The sequence below is a fragment of the Ornithodoros turicata genome, chromosome 2 (genome assembly GCF_037126465.1).
Source record: "Ornithodoros turicata isolate Travis chromosome 2, ASM3712646v1, whole genome shotgun sequence".
Classification (NCBI taxonomy): Eukaryota; Metazoa; Arthropoda; class Arachnida; order Ixodida; family Argasidae; genus Ornithodoros; species Ornithodoros turicata.
Genome location: NC_088202.1, coordinates 23436661 through 23455293, shown reverse-complemented (window position 1 = coordinate 23455293; position 18633 = coordinate 23436661). Strand labels below are relative to the sequence as shown.

Genomic DNA, 18633 nt, shown 5'->3' with positions numbered 1-18633 from the left:
CTGACAAACATGTGCTGACATGCCTGGGCTTGTTCTGACATGCTTTCCTTCTACATGTAGTTTTTTTCTTTTTGTACAAGGAATATTCTTGACGATAGTGCTGCCTTGAATGGGAGTAGAGCTATTCTTAATAATTTTGCGATTCATTTAGTTCAGAGAGTAACCGCGAGGGGGACAGGTGTGTGACTTTATGTCTTGCTGAACCATTTTTTTTCCTGTACAGTAAGACTTTGGGAATGAAATGCTACAATCTCCTCTTGTCTATGGTGCTCTTCTGCAATAGTTTCCTATGCAATCGTTATAGAAGAATAAAGGAAATAATCTTGGGAGAGTGATTCAATAAATAATAGGTCCCCTGTCTAGAGCGCACGCGTCCTTGAGCCACGCAGGTGCATGATGACGTCATACCGTGGCTTCACTGCAGATTGACCAAAGGAGCATTAGTGGAAAAAACTGTGTAGCCTGAGACAATAGGATGACGTCACGACCAATGAGAACGGCCTGCAGGGGGCGCAAGGATTCACTTCTCTCTTGGACACTGACGGGTCTCGACATGCAAATTCTTCTCCTGGCGTTGGCCGTCAGTGGAAGAGCGTAGCTTCGGTGGGGTTCTGTCTGCCTCTGATGGGGTGCGGATGTGTGGTTCGTCACTGGTGAATGGTGTTCGACGATGCAGGTGGATTTTGTGACGAGTGGATTTACAATGAGGGAATGCTGTGAACGAGAAAAATGATGGTGAGTGCCTTTTTCACTCTGTTCAAGTGTTTGTTTTCCTCTGTTGCCCAGCAGTCGTACGATTTGTCCTGACGTGTCCTGACATGCCCCGATATGCATGCTTTCCTTTGTTGACGCTTAGTATGTTTTTCTCTTTTGACAAGGAACATTGTTGTCTTGACGATAGTGCTGCCCTGAGTTCTGCGCTCCTGGTTACCCGTACTCTGTGTTGATTTGTTGAGTGTCAAGTCCTCTTATTTGTCGTTGATGGAGTTACATGTTAGGATATTTTGTTCTTTTGCAAGTCTCATTTAGTAAGACTTTGGAATTCCTACGATCAGCTTTCATGCATGGTGCTCTTCTGCAATAGTTTCCTATTCAATCGTTATAGAAGAATAAAGGAAATAATCATGGGATAGTGATTCAATAAATAATAGGTCCCCTGTCTAGAGCGTACGCGTCCTTGAGCCACGCAGGTGCATGATGACGTCATACTGTGGCTTCATTGTAGATTGACCAAAGGAGCATTAGTGGAAAAAAACAGGGTAGCCCTGAGACAATAGGATGACGTCACGACAATGAGAGCGGCCAGCAGGAGGCGCAGGAATGCTCTTCTCTCTTAGCCTCACGACCAATGAGAACGGCCAGCAGGGGGCGCAGGAATGCTCTTCGCTCTTAGCCTCTCGGAGGTGGTCGCCCGAGAGGGCGCTAGGAGCGCGCATGCGTAGCGGCCGCGGAGCGGCGCCCAGTCAGTTTCTCTCCGGCTGTCGCAGAAAGCAGCGTGCGCTCCCCGCGCTCGCTCAGTTTCTGGCTGGTTGTCACGGAGAGCAGTCGCATCAGTCTGCGCTCCTGCTGTGGTGAGGTGATTTGATGTGTAACTAATGCTTTCGTCAACTTTGTTCCCGCTTTGTTTGCGATTTTCGTGCCCATGCTGGTTGCTGTTGTCCGGGCATCCCCGGCATTTTCTATCATCTTCTGCCTTGGGAACGGCAGTAGCGCTGGCGTGATTCTTAATAATTTTGTTGTGAGATTAGTTGAGAAAGTAACCGCTAGGGGATGCAGCTGCGGGGCTTTATCCAGGAGAAAAAAGCATTACGAGTCAGTTCTCTGCCTGCCTCTCGGATGGAGCAGTCGCATCGTTCTGCGCTCCTGTTGTGGTGGGATCATTTGTTGTGTAACTAGTTCTATTTTCTTGTTAGCTATTGATGGTTTGCATACTCTTGCTTTCCCAGCCTCTGTATTATGAGTGTTTTTCTCCTTGCATGTCCAGAGCTGTCCTAACTTGCCCAGACATGCCATGATGACGTCACAGCTGACGTCACAGGATGTCCGGAACTGGTGCTGCGATGCTTTGCAACCTGCCTCCGTGCTCCGTCGCCCAGCGACAGTCAGCGGCCGTTCCGGGGCCGCTTTCTTCAAGATGACCGTCGTTCCGACCTTTCGACCTTCCGACCAACCTTCTCTCCACTCTATTTCTATCTTTTTATTTTATTTTCTACCTATTTTTTTATTTTTTATCAGCTCAAGTAGCCGGAAACTCACACGGTGGTCTGGACGTGTCTTAGATGATCCCCAATTAGTGTAATGACTCCCTGAATGATCCTAATTACTGTGGGGGGTCTCAAATTGCTCTAATTGCTAATTAATGGCGTCCAGGCGACTGTGTGAGTTTCCGGATACTTGAGCTGATACACTACTACTCACATTAATGCACTGATGTCATTCACAACAAGAAATAAGAAGTGCTGATTTGTGCCTTTAAATACTGCATGTGATTTCGTCAGAGTAGACACTTTCATATGCCAAACATGCGAAGCGCCTTTGCAACATTCATGCCCTAAAAGAGAATGGCTGAGCACAGGAGTGTGCTTCCCAGTGACCTATTTCTACCAGGGCTGGCTTGACCATGTGCTCTGGATGCCGCAACTGCAGGCAGTTGTTGCTTTCAGCCATGTGCCTCTTGTTGTTATTATGACGTGGGTATTGCTGTTGGCGCAAGATGGGTACTTCAACAAGGGTTCTATAATCTTGTTCGACTTAAGAAGGAAACAAAATCCAGCTCTCAAAATATTACTGCACGGCAGATAGGATGGTTGGATGCAGAGAGGTTACGCTGATTCGCTGCGCCAGATAATGCAATTGTATCTATTTCACAATTGCCAATTGGATCTTATTTTTGTGTGAGAAAATTCCAAATTTTACTATTGCACCTCCTTATCTCCAACGGGACAGATGTCTCAACTCAGCCATGAGATACAAGCATTCTTTTGGATTTAATCTAAAATGTAGATGAGCATCTGTATAGCTTATGGGCATACTGTGGAAAGTATGTCCTACATCACATGCACACGAGATTCCGCGAGGTTGCGACCGTAACTGGTTTTTGTACTCCTCACAAGACAAAGTGTATTGAGATGAGATCTGCCAGCACAGGACCTAAACTTGGTTTTCAGAATCTGAGCTCCCCTGTTGTTTCGGAAAGGGGGAAGCTCAGTTCCTGAGGGTCAGCCGGGCTGCACCAAGGGAGATTAATTTGTTTTTGCCATGCTATACATGCCACAGTAATGTGGCATGTATAGCATGACAAAAGCAAATTAATCTCCCTTGGTGCAGCCCTACTGACCCTCAAGATCTGAGCTTCCCCTTTCCGAAATAGCACAACATCAGCAGTACGTAGACTGGTAGAAATCCAGCGAACCAGCATAAGGAAGTATAAAGGGAATTGCCTCAGGACCAGAGCCGCTGATATTTTCTCCTAGGCACCGTCCGGATCATTGGCATCGTATTTAAAGGGTTACCTTACACTTTAAAATACCATGCCAATTGATAAGGATGGTGCCCAGAAGAAGAACAGTCTCTGTTCGAAATATCAGCGGCTCTCGTCCTGAGGCAATTCCCTTCAAATATCAGGAGTAGTATCGTCAAGTAATTATGCTTCTACAACATATGCTTTACCATACCACGTTGACGCAGCTGTTATATCAGGATCTCGAGCTGCTGGTGTGGAACAGCTGATATCGCCAAAGGATGCCAGCTGCACACTTTTAGCTGTGCTCGTCTCTGCATACCCCAAGAACGACTGACACTATGTTAGAGGGTGCTAGAAGGTGGTAGGCTTACCCTACTTGGCATCAGGAAGTGGGTCTGAGTACCTGCAAGGCAAGGTTGCAAACAGTTGTGGGTTTCTGAAAAGTATAACTGTATCGTAATGTGGCATCAATTCATGATAAAATGACACTATAATACTATTTGGATGAGTCACATTCTACAGCGGAGATGTTGCCTTATGCAGTCTACTGTTTTAGGCAGTGATAATCCAATATTGCTCTGAACAAGAATATTATTTCATGCTAACAAGGTAGTACTATTTATGCTTTGTGCCATAGATGGAACCCCATTCAATTTCAAGCACTTTTTTATTGTGGGAAAAAGTTAGCTCTAATCTGATCAACTGCTTTATTCTATAAGTAAGATCAAATGCTAATTCCTGAAATTCATGAAATTCATGCTAATTCATGAAATGAAATTCATCAACTTATTCTGCACCGATTTGAACCAGTGGATGTTTTCCAAGTGCGCACATACAGCATTTTACGTTTCACGCAAATATTAACTGCAAAAGCGTAATGTAGTACTACTGAGTGCGCAGGTTGGAACAGCTATATATCTTTCTCGCATGGTTTGTGGCTGAGCCCATGCTCATTTTATTGTTTTACGACGGGCTGTACATCCTAGCTGGCACACACGAATTCCGTGAAAGCGTCGTCGTAGCACCATATCTTCAAATCATTATAGCCCATTGAGGCTGCCAAAGAAATGTCACTTACCTCGGGCAATGGCATGCTGAGTACTTGCCTTTGTTCAGTGATATCGGCACGGCGTCAACTCAAACGCTTTCTTTTTTTACTGAATCCCTATGCGCATTCGGTTAATGTCAGTGGACCTGTAGACGTCGTCCGAAAAATGCGAAGAACAGACGCGTAGTTTTTTTTCGTAGGTCAGGGTTTCCACAGGAAATTGCATCTTCCCGCTTCGTCTCGCGGTTCCTCGGCTCGTGACACACCTCTGGGTTAGCTGTGGGCATCTTCATATAACCAGGGGCGCGTTGCTGGCGAAATAGTGACATCGTGACTCGTCATCGGCATTCGTGGTCGTGATTTTCTCCTTGCTCAAGTGACGAAACACGAGAGATGGCCAGCAACGCGATATTGACACATCGGCATTTCATACCTCCTCTCCGCTTTGTATCATGGCGATAGTCTCGACACCGGATGGTCCCGAGCGAATAATATTTGCGCTTATAAAGCATAAAATGAACAATGCTTGTAATTTATATTGCTTTAAAATCGTTCTGAAAATAAAAGTACATGACTGTACGATCTAAATACAACGGTTCTGCACCACCAATGCAGACGAACCAATCACAAGGCAGCAGTGTCGTCTGCTAAGCTTAAGTTTCGTGCGCGCGGCAACGCTTGATTATTACTTCGGCGCTTTTTTGTCAGAAGGATCTTTCTGTCTTACGGAAACATTTCAGGTGAGACAAATCACTGAACTCCGTTTTACACATTGTCACAAACCATTTCCAGCACGCATGAACAATATTTTCGTTGCAGTCACCATGTCGATGTCGGAGGCTCAGAAGCTGCTGCTATTGTCTTACATGGAGCAGTCCCCCGAACTCTGCAACAACAGAAGTTTCATGGTTGGGGAGACAAAGCAGCAGCGCAAAGCGAAATGGGACGCAATTGCTGCCTCTCTTAACGCGATAGGCGGCATCCAAAAGGACGCCACCGGATGGCAGCTCATTTGGAAGAGCTGGAGGTACCGCGTACGTAAAAACGTGCGCGGTAACATTTGCAACATCGGGGCACTGGTGGAGGGGCAGGTACGGCAGTAAACGCAACGACGGAGCCTGGAGAAGAAGGAGGAACGCGCGTGGTGGACGTCGCTGCGAACCTGCAGGGCTAGATGCTAGGGTCATGGCCCTTGTGGGGTGGGATACCCTAGGCGGTATTGCGGGCAGCCACAATGTTGCCCCACAAGGGACTGTTACACTGACGGATGTCGTCGTCGTTGTAAGAACCCAAAATATATAAGCTATATATTACTGTGCAACCCAGACACATAGAGCTAGTATACAGGGTGTTTGCTCTAACGTGTCCAGAAATTGTATTTAAAGCGAGCGATAAAAGAGAAACGAGCGCTACTTTTCAGCTACTTGACTAAGAAACAGCTGCTACTAGTGAAGCAATACCTGTTTCTTATTCAAGTAGCAGAAAAGTACCACTTGCTTTTTTTTTATCGCTCGCTTTAAATATAATTTCTGGATACGTTAGAGCAAACACCCAGTATATCATTTGCTACCAGCAGAGTGCCCAAGCACCAGCAGAAGAGCCTGCAGAAATAGAAGACCCTGTACGGCAAGAAGAGTCTGCATCAGCAGAAGCCCCTACAATGGTGGGCATGTGTTGCAACAGACGAAGGCAGAGGTAGTAACGCTGTTTTGTACAGGCTCCAGAACCAGCGGGGAGCAGTGGCATGGTGCAACCTCGCCCGAACAGCCAGCCAGGAGCACGGGTTCAACGTCGCAGAAGGCGGAGGGTGCCGATCAACATTGCACAGCAGATTTTAGCGGCTCAAAGAACTCTTGTTGACCGCATTGACCGACTCACCGAGGTAATGTAACAAAGACACTCGTGTCATGACATGTGGCCAGTTGAGGCATCCATGTAACACAACAGCAGAAGCACAAGCAATGACATAGCACCAATGAAAAGTGGAAATTTAATAGATTCCACGTGCACGGCACCGAGGTACTGCATACAAATATACAATAACTGTTACCAAGAATTAGAACTTACACTTGAGCATGCACAACGTGAAGAAATACACATACGCACTCTCGCACACAGTCTCAAACTAAGTGATGCGAAAATGTACATGTTATGCGCTATAGAATGTTGACCATAATGAATGACCTGGTTTATATTGCACTCCAGCGTTCTTCATATTTTTTTTTCTCTTGTACTTGCTTCGCAATAGTCTTATACATACATTTTCATTGTAAGGTTAGTAGTTAATGTAAGCTTCAAAGTTCAGTTTCACCCAGTGCGATCTGTTAGTTTTCTCCTCATAAACATGATAATTGTGTGGTGCTTTAGTGACAGCAATTAAATGCTATGTGGACAGTGGGGGTGGCCCCCATGGCAAAAAGGGGCCTTCTTATGTTGCTACACGTCCCAAAAATGAGATCACCGTTGAATTATTCCTCCATTACATCTGCATTGCAAATTTGTTTTTTTGCTTTCTCATATAGGCAATGACACCCATCAGCGAGTACTACAGGCTGAAGCTGGAGAGAATGAGGCAACAAAATGTGCCATAGTCCGGCAGGTATTCTAGTATGTTGTGTGCTCACCTTGGGTGAGTGAAACATCGTTGCTACAAAATAGCTATCAGCACGGCCTGTGCAAGTGCTGATTTTCGACACTGAAATGAATACGAGGGAAACAGTCATAACCAGAGAAGAGAGGACTGAAGCTAACATTTTTAAAAACTGGAAGAAAATCTTTATAACCTTAGTGCAAAGTAAAACGTGCAAGCAGAAATAAAGCAACGCAGAAAGGAACACGCATGTTGTGAATACTTGATATATGTTTAAACAAGGCAGAAAACCATTCAGGAGCATTAAATGTGAACTTGCAGAACAAACTGACACAATTTAAGTGAGAACATTCTCTCGCTAGATATGACTGCAATGCCACCATGCTGTTATTCAGAAACCTCACACAACGTGGATAACTCGATATCATTGTCATCATGTATCTCTCTCTCTCTCTCTCGATTTTGTTGCATTACATGAAACATAAAATATTACATATACCTTAATTTCACACGTATAAGCCGCACCGCAGATTAGCCGCAGGACGCGTTCTTAGGAACGTTTTGAAATTTTTCTGGCGGATAAGCTGCACTGGCAGATAAGGCGCGGGCAATACGAGACGACTCATTTGTGCGACAAATGAAACCATAAAGGCGGCCATAAACCCTGTGGTCCATACTCCAAGTCGGCATAGTGTTCAACAAAGGAGGTCAGCTCTAGAGTTTTACAAATATCGGATTGTGCCCTTGTTTGGCGTTTTTCATGGATTGACGGGTCAGTGGTCTTGCAGTAGACGTGAATCACTGTCACCACTTTCGTTAAAGCTGCTTGGAGGAATGCACTAGGAAGATCAATCTACTCGAATGTGGACCCGTCCCCTGTTCGTGCATCGGCGGGGCAGAACTAGTCCAGAGACATTGTCGGCCCTTTCATTAAAACTGACGTATGGGGAAGATGCCAGGAAAAAATAGTCATCAGATAAGCCACACCGGTGGATAAGCCGCGGAGCATCCGTGAGGGAAAAAAATCGCGCATAAGTCACGGCTAATACGTGTGAAATTACGGTACTTGCGGGCCTAGTTACTCCAGAAGCTACTTACAAAGGTGAAATCACCAGCATATTTACAATACTGAATATTTTAACAGCACTGAAAATGGAAGAAATTGTAAAGCATCAGAAATATTGCCTTATTATCTGGCTCCTTCTAGACAGTCCCCTGGTTACAACAGATAAATCATCGGCTTCGTCGATGTCTATATCCAACGCTCCTGCACTGTTATCCTCATAGTTCTCTGGTTCTTCCTCATATGCTGGCTCAGGAGTGTTGTATTTGTGGCACATGTTGTGCAGAATTCCACATGCTGTTATTATGTTGGAGGCCCGATCCGGTGAGAAGTGTAGTGTCCTGTATCGCTGCAGGCATCTGAACCTCATTTTCAGAACACCAAATGTTTGCTCAACTCGGACCCTTGTTTTACGATGGGCTTCATTGTATGCTTCCTCGCTACTCGTTGCAGGGCTGCGAACTGGGGTCATGAGCCAGGGCTCAAGAGGATAGCCGAGGTCACCTGAGGGAAAATAAAGAGCAGAAAACTGAAGACACGTCCTATGTGATCATACAGCTGCATGGCAACATGTGTATATAGTGTATATATGTATATAGTGTACTTTCAATATTTCTTGCTTCGTGACAAACACATTGTGTGCACACCATATTTTAGTTATCATCCTAGATTTGTCATATGTGCGAGGGCATCCAAGACATACATTTCACCTGTGTACAGCATTTTGGATACATCTAATTTCAATAAACATTAACATCACTTCTCGTAATGTCTCTTAAAATGCAATTCTATTTTCTCTTTCGGCATAGCAAACTCTCATAAATTGAAACTCCAATTTCGTTTGAATTAGGTCATTTTTTTGTCAGTGATTGTCAGTGACAGTGAAATTTCGAGGCAGGCGCACAGCATTTTGCATACATCGCCCCTAATTTTCTGAAAGGCCTTCTAATGGATAATCCGTTACTCATGCTCCCCTTTATTTTATCGGCCCTCTTTTTTGTGAGCAGATGTGCAAATGAACTGAGAACGTAGTGAGCATGAGTGAGTGAAAATTTCTAGCACTGACTTCTGTACACATGCTGCCCAGAAAACACCATAGTTGTGCAATGGTGTTGCACAGCTATGATGCAACACCATTGATTGACAATGTTGAATGACATATAACTATGTTATTGTAAATACATAAGTTGCTTGTATCAATTATTAACCACAGATAAACATTTTCTAAAACGTTACATGTCGGAAGGGTAGATAGAACAGTGATTATAGACATGCATTATATGTGATTATAGTCATATTTGTACACTCCCGACACAATCACTTGTCGTACTCCACTTGAAGATCACGTTACATCAGGGTGGGACACAGATTTCTTTGTTCGATGACGGGGAAAGGTGATGGCATGATGGGAAAGCCCTGACCTATGGGCTTGCTACTCCCGATGAATGAAACCTGATTACGTGGCTAGTACAATCTAACCACTAGCACTTGCGCTTCTGAAGCAAGCACTAGTTTACTAGCAGCATAGTGAGCAGCTTTCTGCTGAAGGTGTTTTTCTTTTTTTCAGTACACAGTCTTGCGCAGATAACTGCTTACCACGCAAACAAATGTGGAAATATTTTGCTTTACTGTTTCTTCTCTCGGAGGAGTGGAATGTATACTTGCCTAAAAGCCATTCGCCATCTGCAAACAGTTGAGGAGCCTGGCGACGGAGGTCACACAAACTCCATATAGCTGAATCGTGGCAGCTCCCTGGGTAGCATGCATTTAGGTAAAGGATGCGGCGAGTAGCGTCCGACACCTGTTAAAATTTTATGGATATAAAAGAGGAATATGTATGCTAAGCTATCGTATATGAAATCTACCTTACCCCAAGCACGTTGATGGCATGGTATCCTTGTGACAGTAATAGTTACCATCCACAAAACGTTGGTCTGTCCTGCTTGGAGCCATTATTGAAATCGCTGTCCCATCAATTGCGCCTGAAAAGTTAGAATGCGGTCGGTAAGCATAAGTTTTACATGTTTTAGAATACAACATTATGCTGTAAAGTCACGTTGACGTACCAAGGCAGCCAGGCAGACCTGCAATCTCGTAAAAGCCTCGTTTTACCCTCAACTTTTCCTCGGGTGACATGGGAAACTTCAGGTATCGCGGGGCAAGGTTACGGATGATTGCAGTGCTGACATCATGAATGGACTCCGACACTGGTCGCTTGCTCGTAAGGAAGTCTTCCTCCTCTGCGATGTTGCTAAGAAACGCACCAGTTGCGTAAAATCTAAGTGCCATAAGCACCCTTTGCGCAACTGGTAGAGTGGTGCTGCGCCATTGCTGTGCTGTAAATGGACATAATATTTCCATAAGTGCACACACATAGGGGTATAGCCTATAGGTGTATGTACTTTAGGCCTGTGTACTATAGCTGTGTGCAACACAGAGTTATTAACTGTACTGAGACCATAACTGAGAAAACAAGCTCGCCCACTGCAAAAGTCTGATGCAATCGGGCAAACCGACCTCTGCAAAACAAGATAGGAAATCCAAGAGGCGTGAAGCAGAGTGAAACGTTCACTCAAAGGAACTCTGTTTATAAATGAATCCGAGAGGTAAGTATGGGGCAGTGATTTCCCCAGAAATTCACTGCTGGGGGGTTGCCGACCTTTCAAGGGGGGGCGGGGGGGGGGGTATGCTTGGTGAAAATTCCACTTACAGAAGTTTTCTTAGACACAGAAGGAATTGTGGCACAATGGTGACATCTGCACAACTTTCCCGTTTTATTTGTACATGTTATTACGTTAGAACACAGTACATTAGAATACAGATTCATTATGAAGGGCATTTTAACATAATGCATAATCGCATGACCGACTAGCACCCTGTCTCACAAACTCAATGAGAACCTAGCAACCAACGGAGGAAACCTTAGACGAAAAAAAGCAGAACAGCTCGCTTGACTGAGTTGGGCGCAAATGGTTCTTGATGATCCACATTGAGTGTGCGTGCCCGCACGCATTTTTGCTCGTATATGTGCGCAATATATGTATTTGACAGTTACTTTCAAATGATTTTGGACAAATGCATGGTACGATCATCTGCATGACTGTGGTCATACAGCCCAAGCTTGACAGTACAGGATGTAATTCGCTGCGCCGGACTCGCTACATGGTCGAGCTGGGTGGGGTCACCTGAGCAATTTCAGGGGGGGGTTGCAAAAATCCAGGGAGGGTGTACACCCCCCCCCCCCTGGGGGGGTGTAGGGAAATCCCTGGTATGGGGGCTACAGAGAGCTTCCCTGAAACCGTGAAACAGCAGCTGACCGACAGGCACTTCATTTTCTTTTCCCATTCCTTCTCCCCATAACAGAGCTCAGCCAATGAAGTTAGTGAAATAGTACAATACAATTGAAGACTGGTCATTACATTTTACTATTAAAGTATGATCACATACGCTTGTATTACATCACTGGTTTCAACTCGTACACATAAATAAATAGTTATTCGAGCCGGTTTGTTCCTTCGTTTACGCTACCAAAGTTGAGGTCTTTCGTTGTGAGATTATAATATCCAGTTACGCTGTTTACAAACATTGAACTAAGGGGATGTTGAGAGCATGGGTTCTAAGCGTGCACAGCCGATGTACACACGATGTACGACTCACACTTCACACTGTACGATGCAGACGCGATACGAACGGTATTAAGAAGCCCTGCAGAAAACCCTGTTTCAAACAATGCTATATCTCGTAAACGGGACGTACGATGAGAGATCATACGTTTCTTCCAATTCTAAAGTAAACATGAGAGTACATACGTCTTTGCAGATCCCCTGCGACAGCGTCGCAAACCTCTCTGGCTGCGTCCTTGCAGAGGCGGAACTTGGCAATAAATTGCTCCTCGTCTAGCGCTGTAAAGGCGTCACGGTGTCTGCGAAAGACGCGTGCCCTTTCATCTTCGCATACGCCAGCATCAGCGAGGAACAAGTAGATATCCGCCATGTTGATGCCGATGCTTGTGTGAATGACGAGAGATTTACCGTCACTAAGCTATCGTCATTCCGTGCCGACTTCCTCGCGTCGGCATGACGGCAACGACATGGCCAGCAACAGCATTTCGAGTGCAAGTGTCGAAATAGGTCACGTCATAGGCACGTTGTCATAGAAACACTGCCGAATGCCGACACCCTGAGCTCGCCAGCAACGCGCCCCTGGACCGTAACAACGTGCACCGCCTGACATGATAACTTCAGAGCTTCCAGACGTGAAAGAAATGTCAGCGAATTTCCCATTATTGACAAGTGTCGAAAGCAGAGCAGACGAACTTGGAGACAATAACAACACGGTCGACTGCTCCCAGCCAGCGCAGTCCTCTGGTTCGCTTAGTTAAATACGTCACGTTGATGTCGGTCCCGCTGGAGCCTCCGCGGCTGCGGAGGCGGCTCTGATCTTTAAAATTCGTTTATTTAATATCTAAGCAGTTCCCAGTCATGAAAAGTGGTCAAATAGACCAATGAACGATACCGAACATTATGGTGTCAATTTGATAGACCCGATTCAGGATGCGACTGTCACTTTAAATTCCTTGCACCGTGGAACACTTGAGGCTATGAGCCAGTCGTAGACATATGGAGACAGGAGAGCATGAAGGAATGGGATAAAAGGGTGTCAGTATGCGTTTTGAGCCGACTTCACGGGGAACTATGCCAGCATTCATCTGGAAAAGTGGCCTCTCGCCCGCGTTTTGTTCATTCGGTGTGGAACACTTCCGAAAGGCGGGGGCCAATCAATGGCGTCGCGAGGGAGCGACATGCAGACATTTCATGTTACCATAAGCCTGGTGTTTCTAATAGGAAAGCCGTGCAACGACACGTGTACGGGGAGTGGAAAGGAATGCTTCAACGAGCAATGTGTCTGCAAGTTTGGCCACATCCCAAAGGACGATGGCAGCTGCGTCGGTAAGTTGACGCGAAGGTATTGCGGAACCTACGCGTGTTGCTTGCCCACACATAAGACTACATTCCATAAGGGAAGTAACCAGGGGTGGGCAATAATACTATCTTTTTGTATTATAATAATCATACATGCTACTGGATGAAAATTGGTATTACAATACTTATACAGTAATCCTTTAGAAACCGCGTATTATAATGCCTAAGCCTAACACTGTATTTCGATACACTGGTAATACGGGAAATACAAAAATTTCTTTAGAACTTCTTCAGAAACACCAACGCATGCAACATTTATTTCGGAACGTAAATTTTCTCAGCTATTACACAATAGGCGGTTACAGGCAATTTGATTTTAAAAGCTTTTTTTTTTTTTTCACAGAAAGGAGTGTTCAGCTGCTCGTCAATTCGGTCTAAGCACCAGGTTTGCAAAAGGAAGTCGATCCCCCAGAGTAGATGAACACGAGTTGCTGTTTAACCTTAAACATACAGACTTCACTGCGAACCACCACACACACACACAAAAGCACTGTTTAGGACCGTGCCCCTTTCTATGGTGGGAAGAATGAGGCCTTCCGCCACCTTTTTTAATGGTTCAACCTACAGGTTAGATAACAAAAATCATAGCCTTCATCAGACCAAAAATAGCCTCAGTCTGATACTTTGTGACTTCTTAGTCATCAGGTATAATAGTGACAAAGTCAGTGGCAAAAATTAGAACAGTACAAATGTGTAATGACATATGAATCTGGTTTGAAGGCCCAGCATGCCTTTGTTGCATGCAAAGCCCAATTCATACAGGCGCAATGGTCAGTGTGATGGCCAAGTAGTATTACTGTTTTATGAACAATACACTAGTACCAGTAATAAACATTTTTGCGTATTATAATACCAATACAAATACTTTTCCAGCTCGTATTATAATACGTAATACTAATACAAAAAGTATTACAGTAATACTATTATAATACTTTGTATGCCCACCCCTGCCAATAATGAACCCTCAAAACAAAACAAACAGTTGATTCGTAGTCGTTCTGATATGCTTGGACTTGCCCGTGCACCATTGGACTATTCGAATACGAACGATATCAGTTCAGTTGCAGTGTCCATCGATTTACTCCAATCACAGAAATTAAAAAAAAGTGGCGACGAAAACTGAGAAATGTTCTCGCCATAAGAGAAGAAGAAAAGAAACACTGGCAGCCTCGCGTAATCGGACGGCGCATACCTCTTCTAACTATGTTCGCCGAATATCGTTCTTCCCATGCAAGGAAGTGTGACAAGGAGATACCGCAGGCTATCTTCCTTCGTACAGTGTCTCTGCTCGTACAGTGCCGGACAAAAGTTTACGGAACACGCTCCGGCGCATTCCTTCCTTACGCTGGCAGCAAATGGTACCGTACGGACTTACAGACATGTGCAAAGGTAGCTCAGTCACCTGTTTGCTGTCCGTACAGTACCATTCGCTGCTAGCGTGTCACACCGAGGAAGGAATGCGCCGGAGCGTGTTCCGTAAACTTTTGTCCAGCACTGTGCCTATTTTGTCACTGAGATGCAGGGTCACTGTGGTATCTCTCGGCGAAGAAAGATGCTCTGCAGCCCTTCAGGATCGCTGTTTTAACGGGTAACCACACATATTTGAAAGGGCGTGGGTCTCGAAACTTCCTGGTAGCCGCACAAACGATCTGGCTCTATATTTGCTAGAACAATATCGATCATGTTGACAGACCTGTTTATTCTGTATGATTATTTCTTGGTAGCTTAACAGTGTCCGCGATCCGCACTCACTGAGCGGGCATTAAATATTATGTGTCAGACACAAGAAGAAGAGTCTTCGTAATATCAACATAATGCGGTGGAAGAATAAATGCGGCTACAGGAACCGCAGAAGGTAGCCTACTAGTACGTACGCAATTTAAACCTTCATATTCTTTGATGAATGAGCTCATATCGATGAGGCTGTCCCCTATACACTTTTCTCTGTTTTTCGTACCAACTTACTGTGGCGGTACAGCCTACTGTTGCTGACAAATCTAGAAAAAAGTCGGATGTCGTCTATGAGCAAGGATACCAGATGCAATGAACTCTCCCTCGCTAATTATTATGCTTCCTGACTTCAATTTATTGCAGAAGCTTGCGACCCGACTCCTTGTGAAAACGGAGGTGTATGCACTGTCAAGGACCGGTCCACGTACGTTTGCTCGTGAGTGTACTCTTGCGTATTGCGACTCTAAATAGCGCTCCTATCCTCTGTGTCACATATCCCCCTTTCCTCTGCGTCGCACATCGCAAAAAGAAGGGCGTAAGGATGCACATCTCAAAACAATAGAAATACATGGAACGTAAAGGAGTGTCCTTTTTAGTATGAAATATCCAACAGCGTACAGGGCGAGGGGGGATATGTGTAATAGAAAGAAAAGAGGAAAGCATACAAGACATTTGTAGCATCACAACAAGTTTCATGTAGGTGTCTCGCCTATAGTCCATTATTGCCTGAATGTTTGACAAAAAAATTATTCCGGCAAACAAAAGAAAAGGAAAAAGTGCGGAAGTCCCTCACTCATCGCGACAACGCCTGCGGCACAGAATGCATTTTACGTTATTGTTGCTATTCGGCCGATAGACTCAATAGAAAGTTTTGACATATAGTACGCTATCGTCTTTGCGTACGTGAGGAATAACGTGGTGGTTCTGCGCAATGCGCGAAGCTCTTTCTGTGCGTGCGCAGAACCACCAACGCTATCTCTTACGTACGCTATCACTTTTGCGTAAGGAAGGGATAGCGTTGATGGTTCTGCGCACGCCCACAACAAAGAGAGCATTGCGCAGTGCGCTGAACCACCAGCGCTATCCCTTCCGTACGCAAAGGCGGTAGCGTACGTAAGGGATAGCGTTGGTGGTTCTGCGCACGTGCATAACATAAGGAGAGCTTAGCGGATTGGACAGTACCACCATGCGATCCCTAACGTACGCAAAGGCGATAGCGTATGATGCACGAAAATTATCTACTAGTGTGTTCCGAATTCACTTGGTTTGGTACACTGGTTTTCACTTGTCCCTATGTGTCCGGACGACGACGTGTTCTTGCGTTGGGGAAGAATCACAGTCACTGGCGAGTCTAAGGAAACCTATAGTGCCAGCGTAACTTTAGCTCACTGAGGCAGCCCGAGATGAACTGAAGCGACCGTGATCATACCACGAAGGGAAATAGAAGTGGAGAGAAGGACCGCTACATCATACATCACAGTGGAGAGAGAGAGAGAGACCGTAAAGAGCAGAAATCGTGATGTCGCCACGGAAACACGCTTTTTCTGATTTCGCTCCCTAAATGTGAAGTACACTTCGTACATATGCCATCGGGGTACCATCCGCTGGAAGCTCCCATATACGCAATGGTCCAGAGAAAATGGCGGGGCGCCCAAACCACGTGATCTCCAGGAGCCACTCACAGCGGTCAAGATCAGCAACGCGGAAAAAGTGCTAGAGTCAAGTGCGCATACGCATACCGACCGCCTTTCTAAGCCTTTTTTTTTTCCTTTCTCTCCTCGGGTTTTTCGGCTCTCTCTTCTCGTCCCCCCTCCCACCCAGTCTCAGCTTCGTCTGTTTTTCTTCCGCGCTTGCTGTAGAGTAACGTACGTGTTGTTCCAAAGCAGAGAAATAAAAAGTGACGACAGATGATATAGCAAGTTTATTTGTCCTCGCGAACTGTTCAGAAAAAAGTTACAGCACATATCTCTTCACGTCTTGTAACATGCTTCACTGCAGCTTTAGGTGCTTCGACGCCGAAGAACAGTTCTAAAGCCAATCGCAGGTCGTACCCCCAGTATGTAAAGGTGTACGCAGTTTTTGAAAACAGCTGGACCAGGTGTGTAGTTGTTGCTGATGGCTGCAGGAGCACTGAAAAATATAAGAAAAACAATTTATTGATGATGCGTAACTCGGAACGAAAACCACTGTTATGAATAGGCAATCGATGTTGATTTCGTATTTGAACACCAAAGCACACTTGCCACAAACGTTCGTAGATCACAGTGAATGAACGGCTGCGACATGCATGAGGGGCAACCATAGCATAACCACACATATAATTTAATTAGCGGCATATCCGAAACGCACAAGTTACGGCAACATACTGCACTATGAAACGCCTCTAACGTACAGAGTGACTCGTAAATGTTGTACGTAATACACTTCACACGATAAACCTGCATTACTTCCTTTGGTAACAAGAAGTAACCAGGCCTGTCTTACCGTTGACCTGTGGGACATCGGAAGAAGTGCAACTTCCTCACGATTTCTGCGTCCTTTGGAGGTGCAAGGATTCCCTGTCCTTATCGTCTTTCCGTTGTTGTGATGACCAGCTGGATGTGCCATTCCGTTTTCACACTAGCTGTTCGCCACAATCTAAATCTGAAGCACTCAAAACCCTCGAAACTACCCGCCAGCGTCTGCGAGCACAACGGTTGTAGACCGAGAGAACACGCGTGGCCTAACAGCCATGCTTTCTCCTCCGTCGTTTTTCTTTCTCCTCCCTTCGACCGACCGTTCGGATCGTCGCGCCTCAATCAAATGATTCTCGCCCAATCAGCGCGAAGGAAGACTGACGCCAGTTCTCGGAGACCAATGAGCATCCAAAATTTTACAGATATAACACGCAGCCAGTTAGGGATCTTTAGATCAGCAGCTGCGCAAGTGGCGACGATGTTTTGGAAGCGGAGCGTTTGGCTTTAGAACCGGCGGCTGGGGTACTACCATTAACCTGCAGCGAATCGTAGCCCTTGGAGGCGCTTCACGACAGGACCATGTTGTGACGAATTGTTTCAAGCCGGTCGAAATGGCCTGCGAAGCGACCCTGTTGGCCGGGTGTGTGGGTGGACGCCGTTCCCAGACCAATAGCTGACAGGCGCCCTTCCCGTTTCGGGGAACTGAGGTCTCCCAAATGCTGCGTCCTTGGGACGAGTGTATATAGTGTACAATAAACAGATCGTGGACGGTGACGTTCTACGAAGTGTACGCTGGCTGCTGTGTCCGTTTACTGCGACGCTCGGGGGCAAGCCCCGTCTAAGTTTATTTCCTTACAGTTTTTCAGAAAAGGAATCAGTTCCCTTTAGCCCCTCCGTCGCTACGCGAGCGACTGACGACGTACGGCTACGAAGTCTCTGTAAACTGACGACGACGATGCCGCCCAGGCTACGAAGTAACGGTTCAGTTTCAACGACAGATTCCGCAACGATGGGACAAGACGACAACGATGTTAACTCCGACGCAACGTCCGACACGATGCCCGATGCCCACCAACCGAGACGGCGAAGCGATTTAGATCTCTTACTCGAGCACCTGCGAATTCAAGAGGCTACCCGAGACGCGATGCTACGGGAATTACTGCAAGCCAGGACCTCCAGAAATGACGGGCCTCTCGCTAAGCCAATTCTTCCAGATCTGTCGAAAGAGGTACAAGCCTTCAACGGCGACGAGCGGCAGGCGGAGGAATGACTCAACACGTTCAACCAGCTCGGAGCGCAA

At 45.8% G+C, this 18633-nt stretch overlaps 2 protein-coding genes across 2 annotated transcripts in view; one reads left to right on the top strand and one right to left on the bottom strand.

The window, feature by feature from the left end:
• Nucleotides 1-18633, top strand: part of LOC135385237 (glycoprotein antigen BM86-like) — a 152062-nt gene that overhangs the window by 112651 nt on the left and 20778 nt on the right. The window contains exons 19-20 of the mRNA XM_064614439.1: nt 13009-13113; nt 15241-15313. Of these exons, the coding sequence (XP_064470509.1) occupies nt 13009-13113; nt 15241-15313 (178 nt within the window). The remainder of the gene's footprint in view (nt 1-13008; nt 13114-15240; nt 15314-18633) is intronic.
• Nucleotides 9932-12364, bottom strand: LOC135386406 (putative nuclease HARBI1). Its single transcript, XM_064616321.1, has 4 exons — nt 11974-12364; nt 10231-10500; nt 10035-10146; nt 9932-9965 (listed from the first exon to the last, which is right to left on the bottom strand). The coding sequence occupies exons 1-4, from the start codon at nt 12155-12157 to the stop codon at nt 9932-9934; spliced, it is 600 nt and encodes a 199-aa protein (XP_064472391.1). The 5' UTR covers nt 12158-12364.